This window comes from Actinia tenebrosa, unplaced genomic scaffold (assembly GCF_029948245.1).
Source record: "Actinia tenebrosa isolate PJP-AT-01 unplaced genomic scaffold, QUT_ActTen_1.0 PGA_scaffold16__25_contigs__length_10494907, whole genome shotgun sequence".
In the NCBI taxonomy this organism is placed as follows: Eukaryota; Metazoa; Cnidaria; class Anthozoa; order Actiniaria; family Actiniidae; genus Actinia; species Actinia tenebrosa.
This window is the reverse complement of record NW_028292576.1, coordinates 3095111-3121796: the sequence shown is the minus strand read 5'-3', so window position 1 is coordinate 3121796 and position 26686 is coordinate 3095111. Positions and strand designations below refer to the sequence as shown.

Below are 26686 nucleotides of genomic sequence, written 5' to 3'. Positions count from 1 at the left end.
AAAGGAAAGGAAAGGAAAGGAAAGAAAAGAAAAGACGACAGCCTTTCACAAACAACTGACATCACAAAAAAAATAAAAAACAATCAAAACACGCTTTTTTTCATCCGTCTTTTCCTTACCGCTAAATTTGTCAATCCTTTTTCAAGATAACAGCTGCTCAAATAAGCAATAGTAAAGGTCATTAGCCAGGTCTTATCATTATTGACTTTAAATGTGCTGAATATTAGCCCACCTGCGAACTTTTTGTCCGTTAGTTTGAATAGATGCGGCTTTAGTTGCTTATGTTTTCACAAAATAGTCTCAATAATCTGAAACGTTAATTTTACAGGCAGAAAGGACGACGGCGTCAGAAGGTCTGTTCCTTAAAGCTAATTGTGTTCTACGTTGTAGAGAAGACTTGATGATATGCAAGTTTGTTAATTCTGGTGCTACAAAAAACCTTTGAAAGACTTACAACTTCGTGACGAAGCCTCGTATTTGATCGAGCTACAGTCTTCGCTTTTTTTTTCTACGACTAAAGACCAGAAAAAAATCAAAAATCCACAAGGAAAAAGAAAAAAAAGTCAAGCACTACAGATAATTGAAGTTTAACTTTTTCCAGATGTATATGAGAGACAGGAGAGATTACGAAGAGGAAAAGGTCGTGGTCATAAATCAAAGTCGATGAAAATATTCATCCACGCTTGAGGTCATTAAATATTTATATTTGACGTAAGATAATCACAGGCAGGGTATCAAGCCAATCAAGACAAAATAGAGGAAGGTGATCAAAACCATTATTTTTAAGACGAGACGGTCGACCTGCTTTGACTGGATCTTGGTTTCAAATCGAGTGATGGAAAACTGGACGAGGGAATCTAATGGCACGGACTCCAACACCAGTAGCTCAAACCAAACTATTCTTGTCTTCCAACTTATCTTCTACACTGCTATCATCTCCGTTGGTACTTTTGGGAACATCTTTATATTCTGTTCCATAATGTACAAGAAAGGACGGAAAATAAGCGATTATTTTATCATCAATTTAACAATCGCGGATCTTCTTTGCTGCGTGATCAGTATACCGTTTGATGTCATGGAACGGATAGTTGGTTATTGGCCCCTAGGGCTATTCATGTGTAAAGTTGTATATCCATTACAGACTGTTATAATTGCTGTCGCAGTTGGCACGCTCCTGTTTATGGCATTCGAACGACGTCGAGCAATAATGAAACCTTTAAAGCCTAAAATCTCAGGGAAATATATCCTGTTGATAATCATCTTTCTTTGGATTACCTCAGTTATTCTTGTTTCCCCATATATGGTCGTACTGAAGATGGACGGGTCGATGTGTGTCGAAAACTGGCCAGATCCTGCATTCGTGAAGTCTTTTACAGCCAGCGTTTTTGTCCTTTTATACATCGTTCCCTTGAGCATTATTACCGCTGCGTACATTCGTGTGGGGGCTCGACTTCGTCGTGGAAGTCCTTCATTTAGAAACACGTACGGTGCGTCTACTGCTGGGCAAAGGGTCTTAAAACTGCATGCCAGACGAAACATCCACGTTGTTAAGATCTTCGTTTGCGCTGTTATAGCATTTGCAGTCTGTCTTTTACCTTACCATATAATGTGGCTATGGTACGACTTTGGCGATGCTAAATATTATGAACATTACAACGACCTGCTGACCTTTGCTAATATACTCGCCTATAGCAATAGCGCTATTAATCCGTTCATTTTCGGATCACTAAGCAGAAAATTCCGAAGTTGCAGTTTTCTTTGGCGACGACGGTCTAGCAGTTCAGCGGGTTTTCCCAACAGGATACTCCAAGATGGACCATCTTTGGGGAAGAATTTCAAGAGATATCGTATATTTGATCGTAAATCGTCGAATCGTAAAAGCTTGATAGTTAGGATTAAGAGCGATGACGTTACGGTTAGGAATGGATTGAACAAGAACGAACACGCGGGTAGAAAAGGGTGTGACAGACAGACAGAGGTTAATTGTCCTATCGTTATGATAACGTCACTATGACAACGACCATCCAAACCCCAGAAGATGAGGGGCGTCCAGTTTTTCAAAGAGGGCTCTGCTCTGCTCTGCTCTGCTCTGCTCTGCTCTGCTCTGCTCTGCTCTGCTCTGCAGAGCATGCACATAACATGACTACTTAGTGACATGGGCTCTTGCCAACCTCCAAATGTTTCCATTCAAATCTTTAAAAAAGCTTTAATTTTATATTTAATGCTATTTCTCCTATTTTCTACGTTGTAAGCTTAAACTCCCCCTTTTGCTAACACTAAGTTGTGCTTTTAACATCTGCAGCTCATTTTGGCAGAACTTCAGGGTCACGTGACCTGTTCTTCTTTTTCATTTCTTGATTTAACAAAAACTACGTATATAATCTCACAATAAAATTATTTAACAAATCTTGAATTATAATAAGCATTCTAATGTTAAATGTACCTGGGTTAATAATTCAGTTTATTGTTTTGGCCATGGACATGATGAATAAATAAATAAATAAATAAAGCTGAATAATCTAGTGCTTTAGAAATATTTGTACAGTGATTAAAAGCAGTGGGAAAAAATAATTTATTATCTAATATATGGTATTCCTTCCTTCCTTCTTTCATTCAGTTCTCTTTCTTTCTTTCTTTCTTTTTTACTTTCTCTCTTTCTTTCTTTCTTTCTTTCTTTCTTTCTTTCTTTCTTTCTCTCTTTCTTTCCTTTCTTTAATTCAATTTAATATTTTCTTTTCTTTCCTTTCCTTCCCCAGTCTTATCTTAAGCCCCGTCCACACGTATCCGGAAATTTTTGTATCCGCAATTTTTTTTTTACGGATACGGGTTGCGTCCACACGTGTCCGCAAATTTTTGTGTCCGTATCCGTAAATTTTACGAAAACGGATACGTGTGGACGGTGAAAACGATTCGAATACGCTGCGTGTGGACGCAAACATTTTCGTATCCGAAAAAAAAAAAAGATTGCGGGCGCACAAATTTCCGGATACGTGTGGACGGGGCCTTACTTAAATCAATTTTTCTTCGATTCAGTCACTGATTCATCCCCTGATTTATTCATTAATTCATTAATTCGCTCATTCATTTACTCATTTATTCCTTTTTTCCTTCTTTCTTTCCATGATAATTCTTTTTTTCATTACATCTTTCTTTCTTTACTTCACTCACTTATTCATTCACACTTCACGCTCTTTCTTTCTTTACATTATAAACAAATTTCATGTCAAAGTTTAAGCCTTTTAATAGAGAGTTTTAGTTTACGTTCACGGCTTATGTGCAACGTCAGTTGACCATTTAAAAAATATTTTAAATATCTTAAAAAGAATCGCAAAAAAGTCCAAGTAGTAGAAAAACAAAAGAATATTTGTCTTTGGTGAGAAGGTTTGCAAAAGATAAAGTTTAATACAGGAAAACGATGAAAACGTGGTCACGTTTGCCGCTTTTGCGGGGAGAAAAAAAGTCAATCTAAAACTCTCTAATTGTTCTCGTACGTTTTTTGATTCTGGTACCGAATTTAAATTCCTCACAAATAATAATAATAATAATAATAAAGCGGGATTCTTTGATCAGCATACTAGATCCGACAAAATCAAATTTCGAAGTCTATAATGAACCTAACACATCATCTAATTCAAGTTGTCATCGATGACCATGCAGAGCTAGTGCTAAAGGATTGTTTACTTCAAAACTTAAAAATACAAAAACACCAACTGCTCTATGTCAGAAATTAGATTTACCAAAACGAAATAGGCGGAGAATTTCATTGAGTTCATAAAAACCGCACAGAATGAGGTTTTATCAGATATTTTGAAAGTAAAATCCTAGCCATGTTAAAATTATAAAGCAAAACAATAACTACTATAACTGGAACTATATGGAGTATGTTAAAATTGAAGATATATATATGAATTTTGACAAAGCTGGGAGAAAAGAAAACTTCGTTGGAGGCAAGAGACTGCCTCTACAATAACGAATTTTCCTTCAAATTAACAGTTTTACTATAATTCCAACCAGCTCTTTCCAGCTATTGTAATTACTCTTCTAGTCTATAGTGAGTTTTGGATTTAAATTATAAAAGCTAGCTTGTTGTCGTTGAGCATTTCAAGAGGTATTTGGAGAATTTGTAGGAAACTTTTTACGATTTAAAAAAAAAAAAAGAGTCATTACGAGTGCAAATTAATAATTCATGTATTTTTATTATTGGAAATAAAAACCCTTAAAGTAATTGAGTCATTCACCGTTGCGTTCAAAGCGCTCGAGTATTCCTCTCAAAAGCGAAGTCGTTAGACTCTCTACACTTTTTTAATTAAAAAAAAATCTACAATCAATAACTCAAGTATACATATCTTGAGATAAAACATATTCATATTTCCCCTTTGGTTTTACGTTGGTAAAGGATTACGAGTAAGTTACAAGTAATAATAATAATAATAAATTTGTTTACTTCACACAGATCAAGCGGTGAATATTTTTTGGTTATCTGAGATTTTTGAGCATGCGTACTACGTATCAGATGGCTACAAAACATGGCGGCCGCATGCATGGTTGGAAATGTGGCAAAAATCAATCGTTATTATATGTCTTTTATCTGTTTTCTTTATTTTTAAAGCAAGAGGAGGTGATTGACTAGAAGGAAATTTGTCAAGAAAAAAGTTGAATATTTTGGAGCACAGCGATGCAAAAGAAATCAGTAGCTGTTACACGTTTCAAAGCTTTATCTTTTCTATCAGTGGTCTTATCCGGCACATCCCGGCCCTCTACCTTGATAATATCATGCAACGTGTGTTTTCATCTTACTATTTATGTTCACGACTATTTGCGACACTGGTCGAATTCATTACCATCGGCGTTGTTGTGGACAATATCAAAACAACAAGAACTAGGTTTTAAGTACCATCATCTTAACTTGTTTAATCATGATCATATCCGAAAATAACCGGTTATTTTAAGCCAAAAAAATACTATTATAAGACCTTTTTGATCCGTAACCATAGCAAATATTTCTAAACAGGTGTAGCGGATGCGATTTATTATGTGATGCCGTGTAATAGAAACTGATCGTTCCTTGAGGCTTCACACCATCACATGACAGCAGCCATATTAGATGGCAGGAACAATATAAATGTCTTATATGAGAAAGAATTATATTCCAGAGAGCAAATGCATTTTATTATTCAGTCATCAAACCACAGGCAGTCCAAGCTGTATTATGGGCGCCGTCACCTGTCTGTTTTGAAAATATAAACATACGCTAGCCAGGTTATTTTAGAATTACGAGATCCCTTCCTGGCCTAGCACCGGAGATACCATACTAGGAATCGGTTGTTTAGATCAATCCTGGACAAAGGATCGACAGAAATTGACCCAAAGCAGAACGAGAGTCTACTTGAGTAAACTTCCCGTTTTATTGAGAAGTTCCTGTTTTAAAAGCAATATTTTATATCTGCATTAATATTGAATTCGTATATAATAAAACGAGGACAAAATAAACAAACTTTTATTGCGGTGATTTCGTGTGTCAGCGCTGCTCTCACCAAACAATAACACCTAAAACTTTTTTAGAAACTTTCTATAGAATTGGTCAAAGTATACATGAGAAAATATCCTATTTATATCCTTGCTATTGATGGGTTGCAAGCATTTACAAGCGAGTCAAAAGACAAAAACATGGCGACCGTTTTGGTTAGGAGAAGTGTCTTGAAGTTGTCATGTATATGTTATCTTTTATTAAATAATTTCTTTGACAAAGGTATGTTTTTGTGATTCTGCTTGTGAAGCCCTTCCACTCCTAGGAATAAAGAACGTACTAATAAACGTTTTATCATGATTTACAAATTTCCTCCAATCAGTCGATAATTTTGAATTAGTATTAAATTCAAGGAAGACCCCCAGGGTGGGATTTGTCGGTATTACAAAGCAAATAAGTTTACAATATTTAATATATGTTGTCGTTTTCGCTATTGCTTGTTTTCGATATACAAGCTTACTTATTTTCGATTCTATAAGTTGTACAAAATATAACGAACACTGACTCTGAAGTATGAATCCAAAGTACTTCATACTCTCCATCGCATTTAGTTTTAAAATAAACATATAACAAACAACTAGGATTATAAATATCATAAACAACTAGAATTGTAAATATTAAATTAGTGTAAAAATAAAAAGCATTACTGATGCTCGTATATACTTATTTCAATAAAGTTAGTCACCTGAAAGCTACAAAGTTGAGACCGACAAGGATTATGGGTAGATACATTTTACATGTTTCAACCGCTTGATAACTGTTGATAAACTTGCACATCAATCAGTTCCAGTCTCGCCTCTTCTGAACATCTTCAAGCTGAGCCGCAGTTTGAATCAAAAAAGTTTTGTTTTTTGTTTGATATGTAAAGCTTCACATGATCCTCAGTAATCTCAGCTTTCTAGGTTTTTGGTGACTAACTTCATTGAAATAAGTATATTAATATTTGTCCTTCTAAAAATCGTCTGTTTGAACGATTGGTTATTAAAAAAGCCTAAAACCCAATCAGAGGGCTCATAGGCGCGCGCGCCGTTCTTTTTCTAGATTGGCGGGAAATTGAGAACCAATCGAATCGCTGCTTTGTTTTTTGTTGTCGTTGTTCTTTTTTTTTTTTTTTTTTTTTTTTTTTTTTTTTTTGTTTGTTGCTTCGTAATTACGGTTTGGTTGTTATTGCTGTCTGTCATTTATTCCAAATAACATTTGAACAATGTTATTTATTAATTGAAGGAACTTGAACTTTGAAATATATTTTTTACCTTTCTCTAGCACTTTCTCGTAAATTTTTTTATTGTAATTGCAAAAAGGGTGACTTAATAATTATTTCGTATACGCGGTTTGGAGGCTTCATATTCATTCAAATTAAAACTACTTCTTTCGCATATTGCTAACTCCTAATAATTATGTTCGAAAAATATATATTAGGGTATTCGACTTCATATTAAACTAAACTAGTAAAAAAGAGAATTTGAGTTTATAAAAAATTAATATAAAATAAAATATTTTTAAACTGATATTTATCTAAATGACAACGCTTATAATCAATCAAATCATAAATTTTTTGCTTCCTAATTTGTATATCTTTTCATTGCCTTAATTTTTGGCGTCTTCTATTCCTGTTTCAACAAGAAACAACGAACAACAAAACACTGACTGCAGGTGGTTAAGGCTGCATATTCATCATAATACATATGTGACTTGCTTAATAAGATATCAGGGAATTGATCTATAGTCATGATCAGAAGTGCTACTTAGCTAAGTCATTATTACTCGATAATTCAAACCAGCTCTAGCTATTGAACAGGTTATACTTCATCGCCATATTGTCGCCTTAACTTTATTATTGACAAATTCGCTTAAAACGAAGTTAAAAAGGCGCCAAGTGACTGAGTCTTGATGAATTTTTCTGCTCTTTATTCGAGGTAAGTGCAGAAGACCGTTAATTTTATCGAATGAAAAAGTTTGAAGGCAATTTTTAGTTAATCTTCTGAACAAGATAGAAATTGAAGCTAAAAGAAAAAATCGGAGCAGAGGAAAAGATCAAAGAGTATTATTAGCGAAAAGGTTTTTTAGTTTGATCTGTATGGTTTGTATTTTTTGACGGAAAATTTCGCGAATGGAAATCATTCCTTCCTCACTTCTTTTTAAAACTTGGTGCTGCTAAATGTATTGTCAAATCTCAGTTTCCCTGCCTTAGAACATGTATTTGTACGATTATTATTAATCTTTATTTATATATTTATTCATTCATTTTTCGTATATTTGAGCGCACAACAATAATGTTTAACTCGAGGCAAAGTTAGTTCCTAGAGTAGAGGAAAGAAAATCAGAAGGCGTACCCATTTTATGACCTTTGTCAAATGACTTTGTGCTTTTTCAGAATAGCCAGTATGAAAACATGAACTTGCGGGATTTTAAAAAATCCTCTAATACTTCCGAGCCAATTTATATTTCAATAATTGATAACAGGGTGCAAAGAGTTCAAAGATAAAAAAATCATATTAGATTAATATGCATCCTAAGAGAAACCCTAAAACGGAAATGGACGATAAACCTTTTAAGAAAAGCTTGAATTTTCGTCTATCGGTTTTTAGGTTTGGGTTGAAAAAGCGAGAGAGCGAGAGAGAGAATATATATATCTATATTCTAAAAGTATGGTAGATTACACGATAAATTCTATCGAAATACGAAGGAGTTGGGTATTATAAAGATATATTAGATTATATTATTATCTTCGAAATAGGCATTCGTCTCCTGCGTATGGCATAGGTTGATCACAGTAATTAGGAAAATTTTCGATAAATGTCAATTTGCAATTTCTTCCTTTCTTCTATCTATCTATTTTTTCTTCTTTCGGGCTTGCGCTTTTCGGGGCTTCGGGGGGCTTCTTCGGGGACTGGGCTTTCGGACTAGTTAGTCATCGTACGGTCTTTTTTTGTTTTCTCTTTCGGGTTCTTCTTTCTTCTTTTTCTTGCTCTCTCTTCGATTTCTTTTTTCTTTTTTTTCTTCTTCTTCTTCTTTCTTTCTTCTTAGTTTTACTGTACGGTCTTCTTTCTTTCTTTCTTCCTTTCTCTCTTTCTTCCTTTCTTCTTTCTTTCTCTCTTTCTTTCTCTCTTTCTTCCTTTCTTTCTTTCTTTTTCTCTTTCTTCCTTTCATCCTTCTTTTTATTAATCAATTATTTCATTCTTTTTCCTTTTTTTATCCATTTTTTATTTCGTTCTTTCGTTTATTGTTTTATTATTTTCTTTCTTTTTTCATTCTTTCGTTATAGTTATTTTTCTTTTTCGTTCATTCTTTCCCCTTATTTTTACAATCTGCTACCTCATCACTGACACTCGACACAAGCAAGATAAGATTCACATTTTTTCTTAAATTAAATTATTCTATTAGGTGGCCTTCCTGTGGTGCAAACTTTTTGATTTGGCGAATACGAAAAAATTTCTCATCCACTTGAATAAAAAGAAGAGGGAAGAAGAAGAAAGAAAGAAAAGGCAAAAACTTCTTTCAAAAGAAAATAAACAACCCTATCTTGTCGAACCAGTTTCTTATCTTAGCCCTAGGTATAGATTAATTTCCTTAAATTCATTTCCTTTTTCGCTGGTGTATTGATTTTACCTCTGGCGCTAGAATTATTTAATTAAGCTTCAGGTTCCTGATATGTAGAAATTGTTTAGTGATTTTTAACTTTAGCACTAACTTTTCGTACTCTCAACCAACACATTAGTTTTCTTCTTTTATTTGTGAGATATCAGCTGTTACCTGACTTAGATCAGCCTAGAGGTTGTTTCAGGGTTCAATCTGTGAGTTAGTCGTGCCCTGACTTAGATCAGACCAGAGGTTGTTTCAGGGTTTGATCTGTCAGTTAGCCATGCCCTGACTTAGATCAGCCTAGAGGTTGTTTCAGGGTTCAATCTGTGAGTTAATCATGCCCTGACTTAGATCAGCCCAGAGGTTGTTTCAGGGTTCAATCTGTGAGCTAGCCATGCCCTGACATAGATAAGCCCAGAGGTTGTTTCAGGGTTCAATCTGTGAGCTAGCCATGCTCTGACTTAGATGAGCTCGGGGTTTTTCAGGGTTCAATCTGTGCGTTAGCAGTGCTCTGACTTAAGTTAGCCTGAAGATTGTTTCATGGTTCGAAAAATTTGAAGGTTTAGTAAAAGATATTTAAAATGTCATTTTTCAAATTCATCGTAATTAAATTTCAATTTTAAACTCCCCTTCCTCCTTTGAATTAATATGATTGATTGATATAACGATATGCTGATCGACGCCCGCGAATAGGTAGGTTATTTACATGTCAAACAGTTGAGTAATGCTAGCGATTTTAATGTGTTCAGCTCTGTTCATTCTACCATGGTGGGAACCACGAAATAAGGTATCTACCAAGAAAATGTGACTGTTATTCTCAGTTTCATAGGTAAATATTGAAGTATTTCTAATTTCTATTTCATCACTGGTCTTTAATTTTTGCGTTTTTTTAATTTTTATTTATTTTTTTTTTTTTACGGTTTTTTTTGTTTTGCTTTTGTTTTTGTTTTTGTTTCGTTTCTTTTTTGTTTTTGTTTTTTGTTTTTCTTTTTGTTTTTTCTTTTTGTTTTTATGTTTTTTTTGTTTTGTTTTGTTTTGTTTTTTTTTGTTTTTTTGTTGTTCGTTTTTCTTTCTTTTTCTTTTTCTCTTTTTTTCTTCAATAGAATTTTTTAAATGTCTTCGTTTGCCTTTGTCAACACCGAAAAAAAATATGGTGTGCAATTCGAATAGCTATTGTTCTGGACTGCCTGGCCTCTAGTTCACGTAGAAACATAAAAAAAAGATTCACTTTGCTGTTGAAGGCCTTTGGAGAAAGGCAATTAAAAACATAGCAAATCCTCTCGTATTACTATTTCTTATCAAACTGTATATGCCTGTGGAATTATATTTGAACATAAAAAACGTTTTCAGGTGTTAGTCAGTCCAGAATGACAATAGTTTATCAAATTGGTCGCCATATTTCGTTTTATTTATTTACTTTTGTATTTTGCTTCTTTCTTCTAAAATTTTATTTTCACATAGTATCTTCATCCATAATTACCCTAAATCTATCATTTATGAGTCTAGCATCTTTCTCAGAATACAATCCATTCTTTAACTCTATCGAAAACTGTCTGTCTCAAACTCATAGAAACGTATATCTCGAATGAATAATCTATATAACTGCTTGTCATATTTATTCCTTCATCTACTTGTTCGTTTGTTTGTTCTTTCTATTTCTCGTTTATTTATCCATTCAACAATCTATTATTTCACGTAAGTAGTTAATTGTTCTAACTCGTGTGTTGTTGTGTTTGAGGAGGAGAAGTGGACTGAGAAAGTCTTCATATTTTGCTAATACAGCCCGCCATCATACAATACCGCCTCACAATCTTAATTGCATCTCTCCTGGCCCTTAAGGGGATTGATTGTCTGATTCTCCGGTTTTCCTCCCGCTCCGCAACCTCAACGCTTCCAAGTTCCATTTCAAAGAAACTCCACAACATATATAGGTTCATCAACTATTGAGCAATAAAATGCTACCTTCGAGAGTATGTAACTGATTATTTTTTTTCAGCTTTATGTATTTCTCTTTTCTCTTTATATTATAGTTGCATTCTTGGTATTAAATTTGAAATATTTACTTCAGTAAAATTGGTAATTTTTGCTAATGTAAAACGTGAAACTCATATCGCCGTTCCCATGCAACTTGCTGTGTATTATAGAAGGGTCTATTTATTACTTCATTTGGAATGACAGCAAATTGATTAGAACAATGTATTTAAATCCATTCTCGAAACTTTTCATTTGTGTTAGTTAGAACTGGTAAACAATGAAAACAGCAAGAAAGTTGTTTACGTTTTAGGAGAAGATCTTTCATAAAGATATCATCACCATCTTCTTCTTCTTCTTCTTCTTCTTCTTCTTCTTCTTTAATCTTCTTCTTTAATTTTATCTTTAATATAGAGTTAGGGGTCTATGCAACAAAGAATGTGGTGATTTTGCCCGAACCTAATATTTGTCCGTAATGTAGAGGTGTCCGTAATATAAAGGTCGGTTCTATGAAAAAAGAGTATATAGATTTTGCCGGGGCCAAAAATATCTGTCAGTAATGTAGAGGTGTTTGTAATATAGAGGTGTCCCAGTGGAGGATTGATGAATTTTAGCAGGAGGTGAATATAGCCCCGTTTACACTAGCGATTTTTGCTGCGATTATATTTTTGCGATTTTGTCCATAATAAATAATGGTAAAAAATTTACTTGTAAAGTTTTTTTCAGGATACTCAGATTTTCCTAGACGAATGTCTCTTTTGAAGGATGAGACAAAATATTTCATATTTCCGAAAATTGCCACAAAAATCGCAGCAAAAATCGCCAGTGTAAACGGGGCTTATTACAAACATTTTACCAGTGATGCGAGGAAGGGGGGAGGCTTACCGAGGATAATACTGAGAAATCTAAGCAAGAGCGGGTTCGGCTAGTCCGTCAGAGAAGAGGCTTCACTGTAATTACTTACTAGTCAGCTTCCCCTTAACAGCTTCGAACCCAAAGCCATTAAACCGATTAAGAATTATTGCTCTAAGGCATCACTTTTTCTTCTCGTTAGAAACAGCTGTAGGCTTTGGCTTTCATGGATATAGTAGATGTCTAGTCATTGATAGACGACGTTATGTCATTCTGCTTCCTTTCGGCCGTTAGCCCATTAAACGTGTGGGATAATGCTAGTGATGAAAAAAGCAGATTTAATCTAAGGGATATCAGTCTGAGAAGATAAATGATTACTTTATGATGTTTGCGATTCTGTACATCACGCGAATGATCCAGAAGGTGTAGTAAGCGTTTTCAATCTGTTTCTTATCCCTAATCCTAATGACAATATTTGGTTATAATTCTTATCTTGATTTTTTATTTATTTTTCATGATGAACATTCCCTTAAGGTGTTCTTTCTGCACTTTCACAGAATTTTCTAGAAGCATAACTGATTTGCCAAATTAAAATTGCTGCTCGACTACTATAGAAGAGTAGATATGAAATGAGGGTTCTGCGCCATGTGGATCGTGGAGCCGGCGGAGCCAGGCCACCACCCCTCCCCCACAATTTCCGGAGCCGGCGGAGCCATGCTGCTTAAAAGTTGAATTAAGGAACGAATGAGAGGAGGCCTCTTTTCTAAAATCCTTACATGGCGCAGAATCCTCATTTGATATCTACTTAGAAGAAATAGTTAGGCTAAATTAGCTTGGGCTTAATAATTTCCTATGGCACGCCGTGTCACTCTCTTGAGAATACGATTCTTTGTCAAGTTGTATCCATATTCACGTGTCTTGTCAGGTGCAACCGTTAAACAAAGAAATAATACTCTAGGGATTGACACGTGGTCTGAAATACGTAAACATTACGTCCGAACTTAAGAGGTCTATCAGACTTTGCAAAAACGCCAATAATTTTGTCTGCTTATAGAAAAGCAAAACATCTTAGCAGAGTTGAAACCCGTCTTTAAAGTGCCTCTGGCCACTAACTCAATTTTTTCAGCATTGATTCTACCCTGAGTAAAATATGTATGCGAACGCACACAAAATCTGTTCCAAGTCTTACACTACACACTTTTTTTAATCCTAATTTTCCTTGTGTTCCTTCTTGTTTGTTAGGTTTTTGATGCTATTTCCTCTACATGAGCTGCGTCACTGAAAACGATGAGTGCAATCTACGCTGAGACATACGTTCTATAAGTTCAACGTTCTTAATTCGAGAAACAAGAATGACGAACTTCACAAACAATTCATCTGCGTTCATCACTACTACACCAGTCATAATCAGCCAGTATACTCTTTATTCTTTTATCGTAGTCTTCGGTCTGATCGGTAATGTCCTGGTTTTTAAAACCATTTGTTCTCACAAAAGACGTAGAATAAACGAGTATTTCATTCTCAACCTTGTCATCACCGACCTCGGTACGTGTTCTTTGAGCATACCATTAGATGTTACCGAGCAAGTGACGAAGAGGTTTCTGTTCGGGTCGTTCTTGTGCAGGATTATTTATCCCTTGCAAACTATCTTCCTGTCGACGTCTGTACTTACTCTCTTATGTTTGAGCCTCGAGCGTTACAAGGCAATCGTTCTACCACTACAACCTAAACTTAGATGTAAAACAGTCAAACGACTAATGGTGGGATCTTGGGTACTCTCGATTCTACTTGTCATACCCTATATAAAAGTCCTGGAGTATAAAGACGAACAGTGCCAGGAAAACTGGCCGAATAATCCAGTTTTCGTCCAAGCCTATACATCCGGCGTGTTTCTAACTCTCTACTTCGTTCCTCTGCTAATCATCTCCATGTGTTACTCTCGCGTTTTACTTCGTCTTTACATGGACAAATCTCAAGTAGTAAGACTAATGGGCGGTAAAAGACCATACCTAGATAAAATGATACGTCGAAGAGCGGAACAAAATCTTCGGATGGTAAGATTATGTGTGACTGCTGTCGTAGCTTTTGCGTTGTGTTTGCTCCCATTTCATGTTCTATGGCTGTGGCACGACTTTGGAAATGGCGGCAAGGATCCGAACTTTAGCACCATGTTAACGTTCAGTAATATTGTTGTCTACAGCAATAGTGTCATTAATCCGTTAATTTTTGGCAAACTGAATCTCCGCCAATGTTGCAGTAAAAATGTTAATGGAAAAACACTTTTTTCATTAAAGTCTCACACGACGGGATCGTTCGAACTGTCGAGTCTAAGATCAAGGTCAAGGTCAAACGTTGACGAACAAGTGCGAGGTATTTTTAAACCAAGGAATTCGTTACCTGATGAATTAGTGAAGCATTTATAAAATGGTGTACAGCCAGCCGGTTGGCTCATTTGATTCCACACTTGTGCAAGCCCCGTCAAGAACGACATTCAGGGTCTTAGATTTTCTCTGAGTGGCTCGGATGATCACTTTAAGTGGCCGTCCCGTTTCTCCACACTTCATCATCAAAAGAACCACTGAACAGTGGATGTAAAGAAAACCCTGGCAGTAAACACTCTGAGTGCATACACCTGAAAATCGACAGATATAATTTTGGGGACGTTTGTAAGTCTCGAGGTATAGCGGCCGAAATATCATAAGCACACCTAGCATAACGAATATTGTAGGGTTACTTAAGTAAAGGAACTCTTTTTAGTGCTGGTACTTGGTTTTTCACTCGGTCATAAATGTAAAGCGCATCAGAGACGTTTTATAAATGCGCTTTATAAGAACCTCCCATTATTTTTATTATTAATTTTAACTCATTCGAATTTGCGGCCGCCATTTTGGCAAAGCGTGGTCTATTGTCCCGAGCAACTGAACAAGTCAAGGCTTACCTTCATTCTCGTACCCAGACCCTTCTCACCAAAAAATCGAAATTCGATTTTTCCTTAGAAAGCTGACAAGGCTTTGGGTACGAGAATGGGCTTGCCTTGAGTTTTACGGGTTTATATACGGGATGGTTTAATCAAATGCAAAAGGTTGCAAATGGTCTGGAATTACCGGGTCAGTGAAAGCTGCACGTGAATAGACCTTATTCGTGGTGTGACAATGTTTCCCAATTCAGCGTGACAAACCTCTGGGGGAATGAACAGCTATTGTTTTGCAACTTGTCGGGATATCATCGTTATTCCTTTCGTATCCTTTGGGATACTCATGAATTTTTCGCTGAATTGGGAAAACATTGTCACACCACGAATAAGGTCTATTGGTGCCAAGTTCTGAATCGGGAGATCTGGAGACGTGGTAAAGAGTCAGCAAAAAATCATTATTAACTTGAATCGAGGCGTATACCGACACTAAAAACGGATGCGAGGGAGACTACTAGTCGTAAGGATCAAAAGCAAGAACATGGCGTGTTAATGCCTAGAGGGGTTAACGCTATATCCTTATTCACCACACCCCCCATCGACGATCGTTAATATGTAATTAATTGAGAATTAATTATTACTGGAGGAACAACACAAACTAGTCATTAATCTTTATATGTGTCAACAAAATCTATTTTAAAGTTAGGCACTTGTTGTTCTTTCGAGCGCGTCACACGAAAACTTTTTATTTTAACTCTATCTAGGATAACTCATACATAAGTAATGACGTCATTAAGGGCTCTCCATATATGGAAGAAAATAATTAAGGGTGATCCATATATGGAAGAAAGTAATTAAGGGTGATCTATATATGGAAGAAAGTAATTAAGGGTGATCCATATATAGAGGAAAGTAATTAAGGGTGATCTATATATGGAAGAAAGTAATTAAGGGTGATCCATATATGGAAGAAAGTAATTAAGGTGATCCATATATGGAAGAAAGTAATTAAGGGCTCTCCATATATGGAAGAAAGTAATTAAGGGTGTTCCATATATGGAAGAAAGTAATTAAGGGTGATCCATATATGGAAGAAAGTAATTAAGGGTGATCTATATATGGAAGAAAGTAATTAAGGGTGATCCATATATAGAGGAAAGTAATTAAGGGTGATCTATATATGGAAGAAAGTAATTAAGGGTGATCCATATATGGAAGAAAGTAATTAAGGTGATCCATATATGGAAGAAAGTAATTAAGGGCTCTCCATATATGGAAGAAAGTAATTAAGGATGATCCATATATGGAAGAAAGTAATTAAGGGTGATCCATGGAGGAAAGTAATCAAGCGTTTACCATATTTTGAATAAAAGTGCAAAGCGTTGTCATTGGAAAGATTACGGTGTACAAATTATAAATATATCTAAAAGTATGTATAATAATGAATATATTGTGTTTAAGAAAAAGTATTTAAAGAGTGATTTTACTGATTTGATATACGTATAAATGGACCTATATACGTCATAACTTAAATTGGTACTAAATCTTGTACTACATTCAACTCTTGCGGAATTCAAGGCTGTAAGCTGTGAACTGTGAACTGTGAGTTTTGTCTTTGTGTTGAATTACTGATCAAGCTGTGATATTTGCTTGTTTTAAAAAAAGTAATTCAGATCGTAGTTTGATTTAAAAAAGTTTAAACTGAAATACAAATTTAAGGTGCACACACGGTGCAACATTGCGTCGTGTGTCATGGCTCGTAACATCAATTGTATCTCTTTTCCCCAGGTTAAATCCAAAATCTAAGTACACAGAGCGAAAGAGATAATAATTGTTAAAGGTCAGCTAAGATCTCTTTACTTTATTTCACATTTTGAGGATTTCATTGAGCTTTTTCTTAAATATCGCCATACATTTCCTTATAACAGGACACCACAGAAACCTAGCTTGGGCTACCTGTGGTTGGGCCTATTTATAATTTTTCTATCATAATGGCATTAAAATATTCTTTATTGTTATCAAAACGATTTACGATTGTCAGTCGACACAATGGGACATTTTAAGTGTTTTAACATCATAAACGCCATAAACGCCTATCAACATTAGCTGACCATTTCCTCAAACCTTCTTTAGAAAATTTCAGGTAAGTTACTGCCTTTGATTTTTTTTCAGTTATGTATTGTCGTAGCTATCTATGTTTTCATTTCACTGGCTTTTTTAATTTTGAATTTCTACGGACTAGTGGACATTGATCATTACATAAGTGCATTCGAGTTTCTCTGCTATTTCTTTAGAACTTGATGCACAAAGATCTTGATCTTTCACTGTATGCTGTTTGGGGAAAAATAGCTCTCAAAATTTACAGTAAAAATGTTTAAACGAGTGTTGATATAACTTAACTGCTTAACTTCTATTTTGTTTTTTGATGGCTTTTAATGGTGCTTTGGTCCACTACAAACAACATTGAAATATCTCGGGCAACACCGACGGCTAAGCTCCGTGTTTATCGACGGGAATATTATAAAGAGACCTCCACTAGACTAGTCTTGCCAGCTATTCTTATCGCATGGACGGGGTTTCATTCCTAATTTTTATGTAATTCGCGTGATATCTTCCTAAACCTCTTGTAGTATCGTACGTCGAGGTTCAAAAACAATTTCAAAGCCTTTCATCTAGAACTTTCGGCACGTGATGAAATCTGTGTGGCGAATGATTTCTGATTGTGGATCTCCTAAGATAATATTAACTTAAAGCTTTGAAATATTTAGCGCGCTCAGTTTTTACATATTGTTTCCTAACTCTGATTGGATGAGAAGTGTGCAAAATTCATAACACGACAGACTGACGTGGGAGAGTGTAATGAATAACACCTAATAGAGAAAATAAATAAAAAACTTGACGGACGTAAGTTTGGAAAAAATACCGATAGGGCAAACATAAGCTTAGGGGATAACAGTTTTGCCGAGCGTCAGTGCAGGAAGGAGATCAATATATAGATCACTTTAAATACACTTAAAATCAAAAGAAAACAATTGACAGTTACGCACTCTATGTATACTGAAGGCGAAGAAGCATGGTATGGCACGTGAAAATAGTTGATTGCAAACACGCACTGGCCAAGGTAAGGCGTGCAAGCAAGGGGCAACAGCAACAATAGAGCACCAAATGAGATGCAAATTGCTAGAAAATGAATAGATACATCAACGAAGACAAGATTGGGGAAGCAAGGGGTAAAGCACTGCACAAACCCGATGGTTAAGAGGCGAAGCACGTAGATAAACTGTAAATGGGGCCGACCGAGGCAGGAAAGCACTGCACAGACCATTAATAATGCAACAAATTTCGCCTACTCAGCCCAATGTTTAACTCTTACATGAGCTTGAAGTACTTTTGCCGGGAAAGTCGGGAAATGCAATATATGATAGTGTTGACTAACCTGTTCATATAATGAGGATAATATGGACAAGAATGAGATGAAAACGTCGGCACCAAAAGACTTTTGGTCGCAGTTCTTGTGCTTTTGCCGGGTGTAGGAGCAAGCAGAGCGACGTTCGACCGACTGCAGATTTGAAGCCAAGTGATTATGTTAAACAATGATTTTTCACACATACGTGTGTGGCTAGTGTGACCCGATCGTGAATAAAATACGATGGGACAGGCCTTTTGCATCAAACAGTCACGTGCTGATATATCACTTTGATAACGAATCAATTCAGCTCGAGGTCCCTTGGGGAAGACTCTGTTGGATGGCAAACAAACTTTAAACTGCTTCATTTCTTAAAATCGAAACTATCTTATTAGGGAAAATATTTTTGAAAAGGTTTTGGATACAGCGTTAGTAACCCAGCCAAAATATTTAGATAAAGGAAGTCAAAATTTTTTTCCACCTAGTAACAATCACATGTTAATCTTTTGCAAAAGGCCTATTTAAATCAATTTTGTACCCAGAGCCTGCGTTTCTTTTGGCCTGTGGCGAAGAACAAGGAAATCCTGGTCTCCAAAAATGGATTGTACTAAAACAATCATTCTTCGCCGCAGGCCAGAAGAAACACAGGCTCTAGGTATGAGATTGGATTCGAATCCATGTCCAAAGACAATTCGATAATTTATTCCAAAATGCAAAAACGCGATGTCCCCCATGCCATACCCCGAGATGTTCCTCAAAGCTGAGACCACGCAATGAACTCGATAATTTTTATCTTATTTTCTAGTCATGGCATCATCAACTCCAGAACAGACACCCACTCCAGAGCCGGGTAAGCCAGAGCCGAGCAAGCCTGAGCCCGAGCACCCAAGTCTTTTCCCAGAGGTCATGCACCAACAGGCAGCATTCCTTACCTATGGAGTGCTTCTCTTTGCCTTGTTCGTGTTCTGCATCGTGCTCTTGGTGATGCTCTGTCTTCTTAAAAGCAAGTAAGTCAATGGAGATACTCAGTTATCGTTAGTACATACTATCAACGTATATTAATGAAATACGTTTGTCAACGCAGGGTGAAGAGGTTGATGAGAATTTCTGCTGGGGGAACTGGGAACATGACTTATGGAAAGGCCAACGAAAAAGGTATTATATCGGGCAGGCAGGCAGGCAGGCAGGCAGGCAACTGCCGTGAGACTTTTGTTATAACGCTAAATATGCAAAAATTCAACTTTGCTTTCATTTCTATCCTTGCAGGTTATATTGCATAATTGCATCAGCTCCTTAAACATAGCCCGTCAAAGAACTAATTAATTTTAGCACCAAATTATCACAAAAGCAGTCAGACATTACTATGGTCTAAGAGCTATATACACCTAATTAAAAAAACGTTGTCGGGTTCAAAAAAAGGTTATATCATCAAAGCTAAGACCGAAGGGGAGCATGGGAAGACAAACAATTATGCTAATTTTATGCGTATTGCAGTTTTCCCTTCCTGTGCACATTTAATGCATCATGGCTTTGGCATGTTGCTAATCTAGGTCTCGTACTCAGACCTTAGTTTCGTTCCTTTCCGTGGGAGGGTAGGGAGGGTAGGAATGAAACTGAGGAGATTGGCATTACCGCGCATGCGCTCTGGCAGTCTCGTACCAAGAGCTACTCGGTTTCCGATAAAGAGTTCTAGGTACGAGACTGGGTCTAGCTGTCTTCATTGAGACTTAATTGTAATTTGGGCTGCCTGTACGTGTATGACGGTAAGATAAAACGCCTGATTCAGCGCATGCTCATCGACATTATGCAAATAATCTTAACATGTTATTAGAACCTTATTTTCTTAATATGCTTTTATGAAAATAAACTTCGATTAATAAGCAAATAAATTACATATATTCTTCAATATTTTTTTTTTGTTTGTACTTATTTACTCCTACATTCCTTAACTCCTATTTCTCCATTTCTTGAAAAAAATGATTCTTTTAATGATTCTTAAAAGAAAGAGAACTAAAAGGAAAGAAAACCTTAACAATAAAAAGATTGTATGTGTGTTGAAAAGTCGATCGCAACTGGGGATTGCAGAGAATTCGCAAAAAAAAGAGAAAAAAAAGAAAGAAAGAAAGAAAGAAAGAAAGAAAGAAAGAAAGAAAGAAAGAAAGAAAGAAAAAAAAAACGAACAAAAAGAAAATGATTTAAAAACAAACCGTTCGATATTCTGGTTGAGCAAAAAACACAACACAACACAAAAAACAATCCGAGCCGAGGCTTCGGGGAAATAGCGCAATCGTAAACACTGTTTTGTTTACACAAAGCCTCGACGCAGATTGTCTTCTGCTTAATCACTCAACCAGAATATAGAGAGCGGGCCGATTGCAATATAAATCGTCACAAGGAATCGTATGATATCAAGCAGCTGTGCGGTCGGGGTTGACATAACCACGCCAGGAAAGACAAATGTGTGCCATTTTTCACGTGCGACAATCCCATTACATAACAAAAGAAAACTAAACCGAGTTACGAGAAAGAGTCTTCACCTGCTATCTGCCACGTGAGCAAAACATCTGTGGCGCGGAGGTTTAAGGTCCCACTTAAATAAATCCGCTGTCGCCTTGGCAACCATATACCTCAAGCTGTTGTTTTTACTTACCCCAAGAGGAAATTTTGTTCAATAATGAGCAATAATGGCAAAAAGGGCCAAAAACTAGACTTTCGTATGAGTTTTGATCCCAATTTTCGTTTTGGGTTAACACTCAAAACCTTTTTTAAACAGTTAGAAACTGATGTACTATGATAAAATGCTTGTTTGAAGTGGTAATTTCAATTGTACAAAGATGTTTTGTTGCATTTGTGTTAGAATGTTGCTTTGTCAGGCTTTTTTTACAGAAAATGTATGGGAAATAAGCAAATGAAGGCCTAAACCTCATTTTCGAATAAAATTTTTGCTTTGGGTTAACACTTTGATTCCACTTTCATCGGTCATCTCCACTTCCAAACAAGTTAAACTTTCTGAATAACAAGATTTTAGCCTTGTACAACAGCCTTTCTTCGAGAAAATAGTTTTTGGCGCTCACTGCTTGAATACGAAAAGAATTCTCTCTTAACTGCAGGTTTAGCTGTTTTGGGGTGGTTTTTCATATAACCAATCCGAGTACTGCAAGCCTCTTCTAAAAAAGGCTTTGCGTTTTTGTCCATACGAACGAACGAACAGACGATATGAACAGATATATTAGCATGGGTGGCGTACGCTGCTAAAATTTCGTAGGTCTTTCACGCCTTCCACCGCTGCAAATTGGGAGGAGGGAGGGAGAGGGGGATGGATAAGGATGATTCTTTGATCGTACAGTCGCATTAATAACTTGGTATTAATTAGATTAAAGAAAAATCCGACTCGTGTTCAAGAACCTAAAGGCAAGAGAATATGAACTAAGAGATAGGATCCCCGTGCCCCATCATGTGCACACTTTTTTGCTATTTGTAGGATCTATTCTAAAAAATATCATCCAATGATATCATTTATTTTGATCGTTTGATTTTCTGCACGCGCATAGTACGCGCGCGCTCTACGCTGTTTGGTAACGTTTTCTTGTGCTTTTCTTATGTTCAAATGTTTAAATCTGCCCTCAAGATGACGATGTAAGTCAAAAGCTTTGGAAAATAAATGTTAAAATACTCCAGAAACTTGAACCAAACTACTACTTCAATTTCCTGTCGTATTTGCCAAGCTTTCGACGTGTACATTCAGGGCAGAGTCGAAATAACGGAAAAACCCCACAAACGTAAGCAAACAGCGTAGAGCGCGCGCATTAAATGCGCGTGCAGAAAAACAAATGGTTTAAAAATAGCATCAAACTGTGCACATGATGGTTACAAGGCTATACAGGGGGATTCCTTCTCTTAGTTCATTTTCTCTTGCTAAAGGTCTGCACATAAGTCTTGGAAGTTATGTAAGTGTGCCAATTGGAAATGAGCGTGAACCAACACATGAGCAGCTAAAGCCAGAGCGCATTTGTAAGACAAATTCTCAAAGCGGCTTTTTTCCATTAAAGAAAAAACCGACCGTTCAAGAACCTAAAGCTCTGCACATAAGCTTTCGAAGTTATGTAAGTGTGCCAATTGGAAATGAGCGTGAACCAACACATGAACAGCTAAAGCCAGAGCGTATTTGTAAGACAAATTCTCAAAGCGGCTTTTTCCCATTAAAGAAAAAACCGACCGTTCAAGAACCTAAAGCTCTGCACATAAGTCTTGGAAGTTATGTAAGTGTGCCAATTGGAAATGAGCGTGAACCAACACACGAGCAGCTAAAGCCAGAGCGTTTTGTAAGACAAATTCTCATAGCGCTGAGAGTCAGTTTGCTCGAAGTTTTCGAAGGAAACACATTGACTGCCAACAGAAAGCTAACTATTGTTGAACCACTGACAAATACACAGTGCAGCCACCGTTAAAGACTAATCGATACTTGAATCAACCCGATATAACTGAAATGCGGCATCCTAAGGTAATGTTAACAGTTGAGTTTTGAATCTATAAAATTTCAAAACTCAAATCTATTAGTCTCTTTGTTAAATGTAGCTTTTACTGATTATAGCCAGTGGCTATTCTGTGACCCTCGTTCGATCATTGGATTGGCGGAATTGGAGAACCCTGGAATAGAGGGTGCTAGGGCAAATATTGGCGGTTTTTTAGCCGTTAGACTCCGTTATATTGGTGTTTTTTTAGCCGTTAGAAACTGTTTAAACTGTTACTTTATCTGTTCTGTCATGTGCTGGCTTGATTTTTTTTTTTTCAGTTTAAAAATACTGCTGTGACCGATTAGGGGGGGGTTGCACGTTATTTTTTTGCGTACAGTTAGAAATTTTTCTTCTAGCAGAAGAGGTTGCACGATATTTTTTTGAGGTTTAAGTGCTTGCTCTATATTTTTGGGGGGATTTACGCAACCCCCCTATCAACTATCTAATGGTCCATCCCTAATTACGTAAGCGTACGCATCGGTTAATAAGATAACGGTTTCTAACGGCTAAAAAAAACCCCACCAATATAACGGAGTCTAACGGCTAAAAAACCACCAATATTTGCCCTAGCGCCCTTGCCCTGGAGGAATTAAAACCCTTGAAACTAGCACAAGAGAGAAGCAACTATACTCACATGACACCACATCCACCAATAGTCCCTTGACATGGTAGCGTGACTTTATAGAGATTGCTCATAAACTGACGAAGATATGAATGTTTGAAGATTTAGTTTAAGGTGGCTGCCTACTTTTGAACGTTCGATTTGAGCCCACGATGTGCGCGCGCTCAAAAACGGCTGAAAAATATACAAGATTTTATTGAAGAACCATACGCGTTTTGAGCTTCAACTGAGCAAAACCCTCAAATTTTGCACGGGACTCTATATTTTTTGATAGCTCATTCGAAAAAACTCCTAGAAATCTAGGTTATATCAACATTTTAGAAAAAGTTTAAATCAGGAACACGTGAAAAAATAGATTTTTGTAGGGATTTTTGTTCGACTTTATGAGATTTTTTAAGAGCACCGAAACTACAAAATATGACAAATCAATGTATCTCTCTGTCTTTTTGTCGAAAATTTCCATGTATTATTGTAGAAGGATTGACTAGCCTTCGTTCGTGCAATCATATAGTCTGCAAATAACTATTATCTTATGAATCTTAATTTTTTTCTTATCACTTCCGGTGGCGCAATTTTTACTCCAAAAGCTCGTGCGTAGGCTCCCATTAAATGCTGATTATCTCAAAAACAAGCTCGGGACACCCTATTTTTCTTTCCAGATTTGGAATCAGCATTAAATTTCAATTCGGAAAATCGAAGTTTTAAAAAAAGCTTAAATCAATTTCCAAAAGTAGGCAGTCACCTTAATGAATGATAATTATCTAGTGACACATTTACAGTTTATGAGATAAAAGCAGCCGAGCGTGCGTAGAGCAGGTCTTCAAGATGACCTACTGATTTTATTTTATCGAGGAAAAGATAACCTGCGTTCATGCAGCCGGTGTAATTCTCTCCAAATAATTTTTTTCGAGGGAAATTATACCGGTTGAACGCAGGCAAGGAAAGGAGAGCAGAGACATTGGTAGGTTGAGAAGTTTGCTTTGAATCATGAAGCTTCTAAGACCACTATTTGTGCTTTAGGGACAAGAAGATCACTTGTGTAAGCTCTAGTATGGAGGTTGCCTATTGTTCGTCTTAATTGAATCGCGAATAAAAGAACAAGTAATTAGTATAGCAGGTGCAAGAGGGTTAAGCACTGATGTTGCATACAGTCAATTCAAAAAACGTTGTCGTCGACCGGCTCAAGCCTACGCGACTGGACCGAAAGGAATATGGGTAAAAATCACTGAAGCGGATAAGATAATAATGGCGAGAAACAATCCATCAATTGCATGTCTTTTGGTTTAGGGAAAGAAAAACCAAGTAGTTATGATTCAGTTCACAAATCCGAAAATACGAAGGCATTAAAAAAAAACAAACCAAAACGTCTCCTTCAACACTTCCCGCTCGCCTACGAAGGTTCGTGCTGTAAACCACGCATAACTAGTCAGATATAATAATGGAGTCAACTCGGCTTCAATGATTGCTACCCAGAGTTCCTTTCGGTCCAATTGCGGAGACTTGAGTTGGTCGACGACAACATGTTTTGAATTGACTGTATATGACACATACGCGAAAAATAAGCAGGACCCAAGAAAAAACACGTCCTTATGTAATTTACAATCATGAATATATTAGTTAGTTATTTCAAGAATTCCCCCCCCCTCCCCCCCCTTGGTACGACGGTTATTTTAAAAATCGCTGAATGGCTTGCATGCAGACGATATTTTCTCACGCGGTTCTGTATCCTGACGTAAGCCGGTTTACGTCATCCAAGCACGCATAAAAGGAGAGAAATGTTGATTACGCATGCCGCTGACCAGTTATTAATGTATACTCAAGCACGCGTATCACGCGCATCACGCGCCAGGAAGCGTGAGATTTATTACCGAAGTGTAATGCATGCATTTGTAAAATTTTTGCAATATCTCAAACGAATACTGTAGGCTATTATTCTTGTTATCTTATTCACACATTCTGGTTTTTATTTTACTATTCTATATGATAAGAAAAATCGGTGGATTGAAGTCCACTTGCTTCAGTTTTCAAAATGAAGAGAATCCACAAAATTTGCCCTTAGCCTAGTGCAAGTATTTCAAACTGAAAATGTTGATCTCAACTAGAGACGTACTGAAAATACTTTGTATTTTAAAATGTGCAAACTGCCCCAAATAATTTGAGATAAGAATAAATAAATTGATTAAGAAATTAAAATTAGTTAATAAAAAATGGTCTCGGAATTACTTTTTGTGTATTTTTTATAAGATTTTAATTACCAGTTAAATAACTGTATATTTCAAGAGAATATGAACTAAGAGAAGGAATTGGTTCATATTCTTTCGTAGGAGTTGTACATCAATTTAAAGTGCTACTACGACGAAAATCGCTCAAACTTGGATTCAGCTGAAACTTCCTAAGAATACTCTTTAAAGGTCCAATAATCACTGTATAAAGTGCTTTCTCGATATTCAGTACGAAAGTATGATATTTTTACGATTATTTTTTGGAGTCTGTGACGTCATACACTCAACATCAAACATTGCTACATATATTTCTTTGTATATAAATCCTTAATTTATTTTATTCCTATGAAGCCCAAAGGGTGGCTAATGTGCTTATTTCACATTACTTGTGACTATAATTTATATTTTGGGGTGTTTGGGTATTTCTTTCTCCCTTTACTACTGATATTTTGATCATAAACTACAAAGAAATGTATGGAGCGATCAGATGTTCGATGTTGAGTGTATGACGTCACAGACTCCAAAAAATAATCGTAAAAATATAATACTTTCGTCCTGAATATCGAGAAAACACTTCATACAGTGATTATTGGACCTTTAAAGAGTATTCTTAGGAAGTTTCAGCTGAATCCAAGTTTGAGCGATTTTCGTCGTAGTAGCACTTTAAAAAGGCCTAGCATTTGTTTAAAAAAATCGGTAATCCGCATTGCTTATACTCCGAAATCCGATTCTCCGAACTCCACCATTCCAATTCCTATATTTCCAAGTCACGCGCACCATTACATCCTTCTCCTTAGAAACGCCAACGTGAACTCGAAACACGGGACCGGAAATAAACCTTGGTTACTCTAAGTTAAAAAATACGAAAAGAAATAAATCAACTATATTTTCAGCCCACAAAAACATGACTACTATACTATAGCAACGTTCAGCACGATTTATATTGAAAAACAATACCAAAATGGTTTAAAAATAGTATTTGTTTCGTAACGTTTGCAAAACACGTGAAGATGTCAGTTATGTTATATAACACATTTGCACGTGAGCCCACCTACTCGCGTGCTTCGAATATATAGACA

General features: G+C 36.3%; 2 protein-coding genes and 1 long non-coding RNA gene across 3 annotated transcripts; all 3 read left to right on the top strand.

Moving 5' to 3' along the window:
- The first annotated feature begins 338 nt into the window (after positions 1–338).
- On the top strand, positions 339–2469 carry LOC116301944 (neuropeptide FF receptor 2-like). Its single transcript, XM_031711117.2, has one exon. It carries the CDS (start codon positions 836–838, stop codon positions 2012–2014), a length of 1179 nt encoding a protein of 392 aa, XP_031566977.2. The 5' UTR covers positions 339–835; the 3' UTR covers positions 2015–2469.
- Positions 2470–7273: 4804 nt separating this feature from the next.
- LOC116301937 (galanin receptor type 1-like) lies at positions 7274–14693 on the top strand. The gene is made up of 2 exons (XM_031711106.2): positions 7274–7443; positions 13175–14693. The coding sequence occupies exon 2, from the start codon at positions 13285–13287 to the stop codon at positions 14353–14355; it is 1071 nt and encodes a 356-aa protein (XP_031566966.2). The 5' UTR covers positions 7274–7443; positions 13175–13284; the 3' UTR covers positions 14356–14693.
- Positions 14694–16864: 2171 nt separating this feature from the next.
- On the top strand, positions 16865–20136 carry LOC148910589 (uncharacterized). The gene is made up of 4 exons (XR_016119978.1): positions 16865–16986; positions 19055–19256; positions 19334–19404; positions 19516–20136. It is a non-coding gene; the product is annotated as an uncharacterized LOC148910589 (long non-coding RNA).
- Positions 20137–26686: the final 6550 nt, after the last annotated feature.

Excerpts from the sequence above, each read along its gene's own strand:
- LOC116301937 (XM_031711106.2), top strand. The coding sequence starts at position 13,285 with ATGACGAACTTCACAAACAATTCATCTGCGTTCATCACTACTACACCA.
- LOC116301944 (XM_031711117.2), top strand. The coding sequence starts at position 836 with ATGGAAAACTGGACGAGGGAATCTAATGGCACGGACTCCAACACCAGT.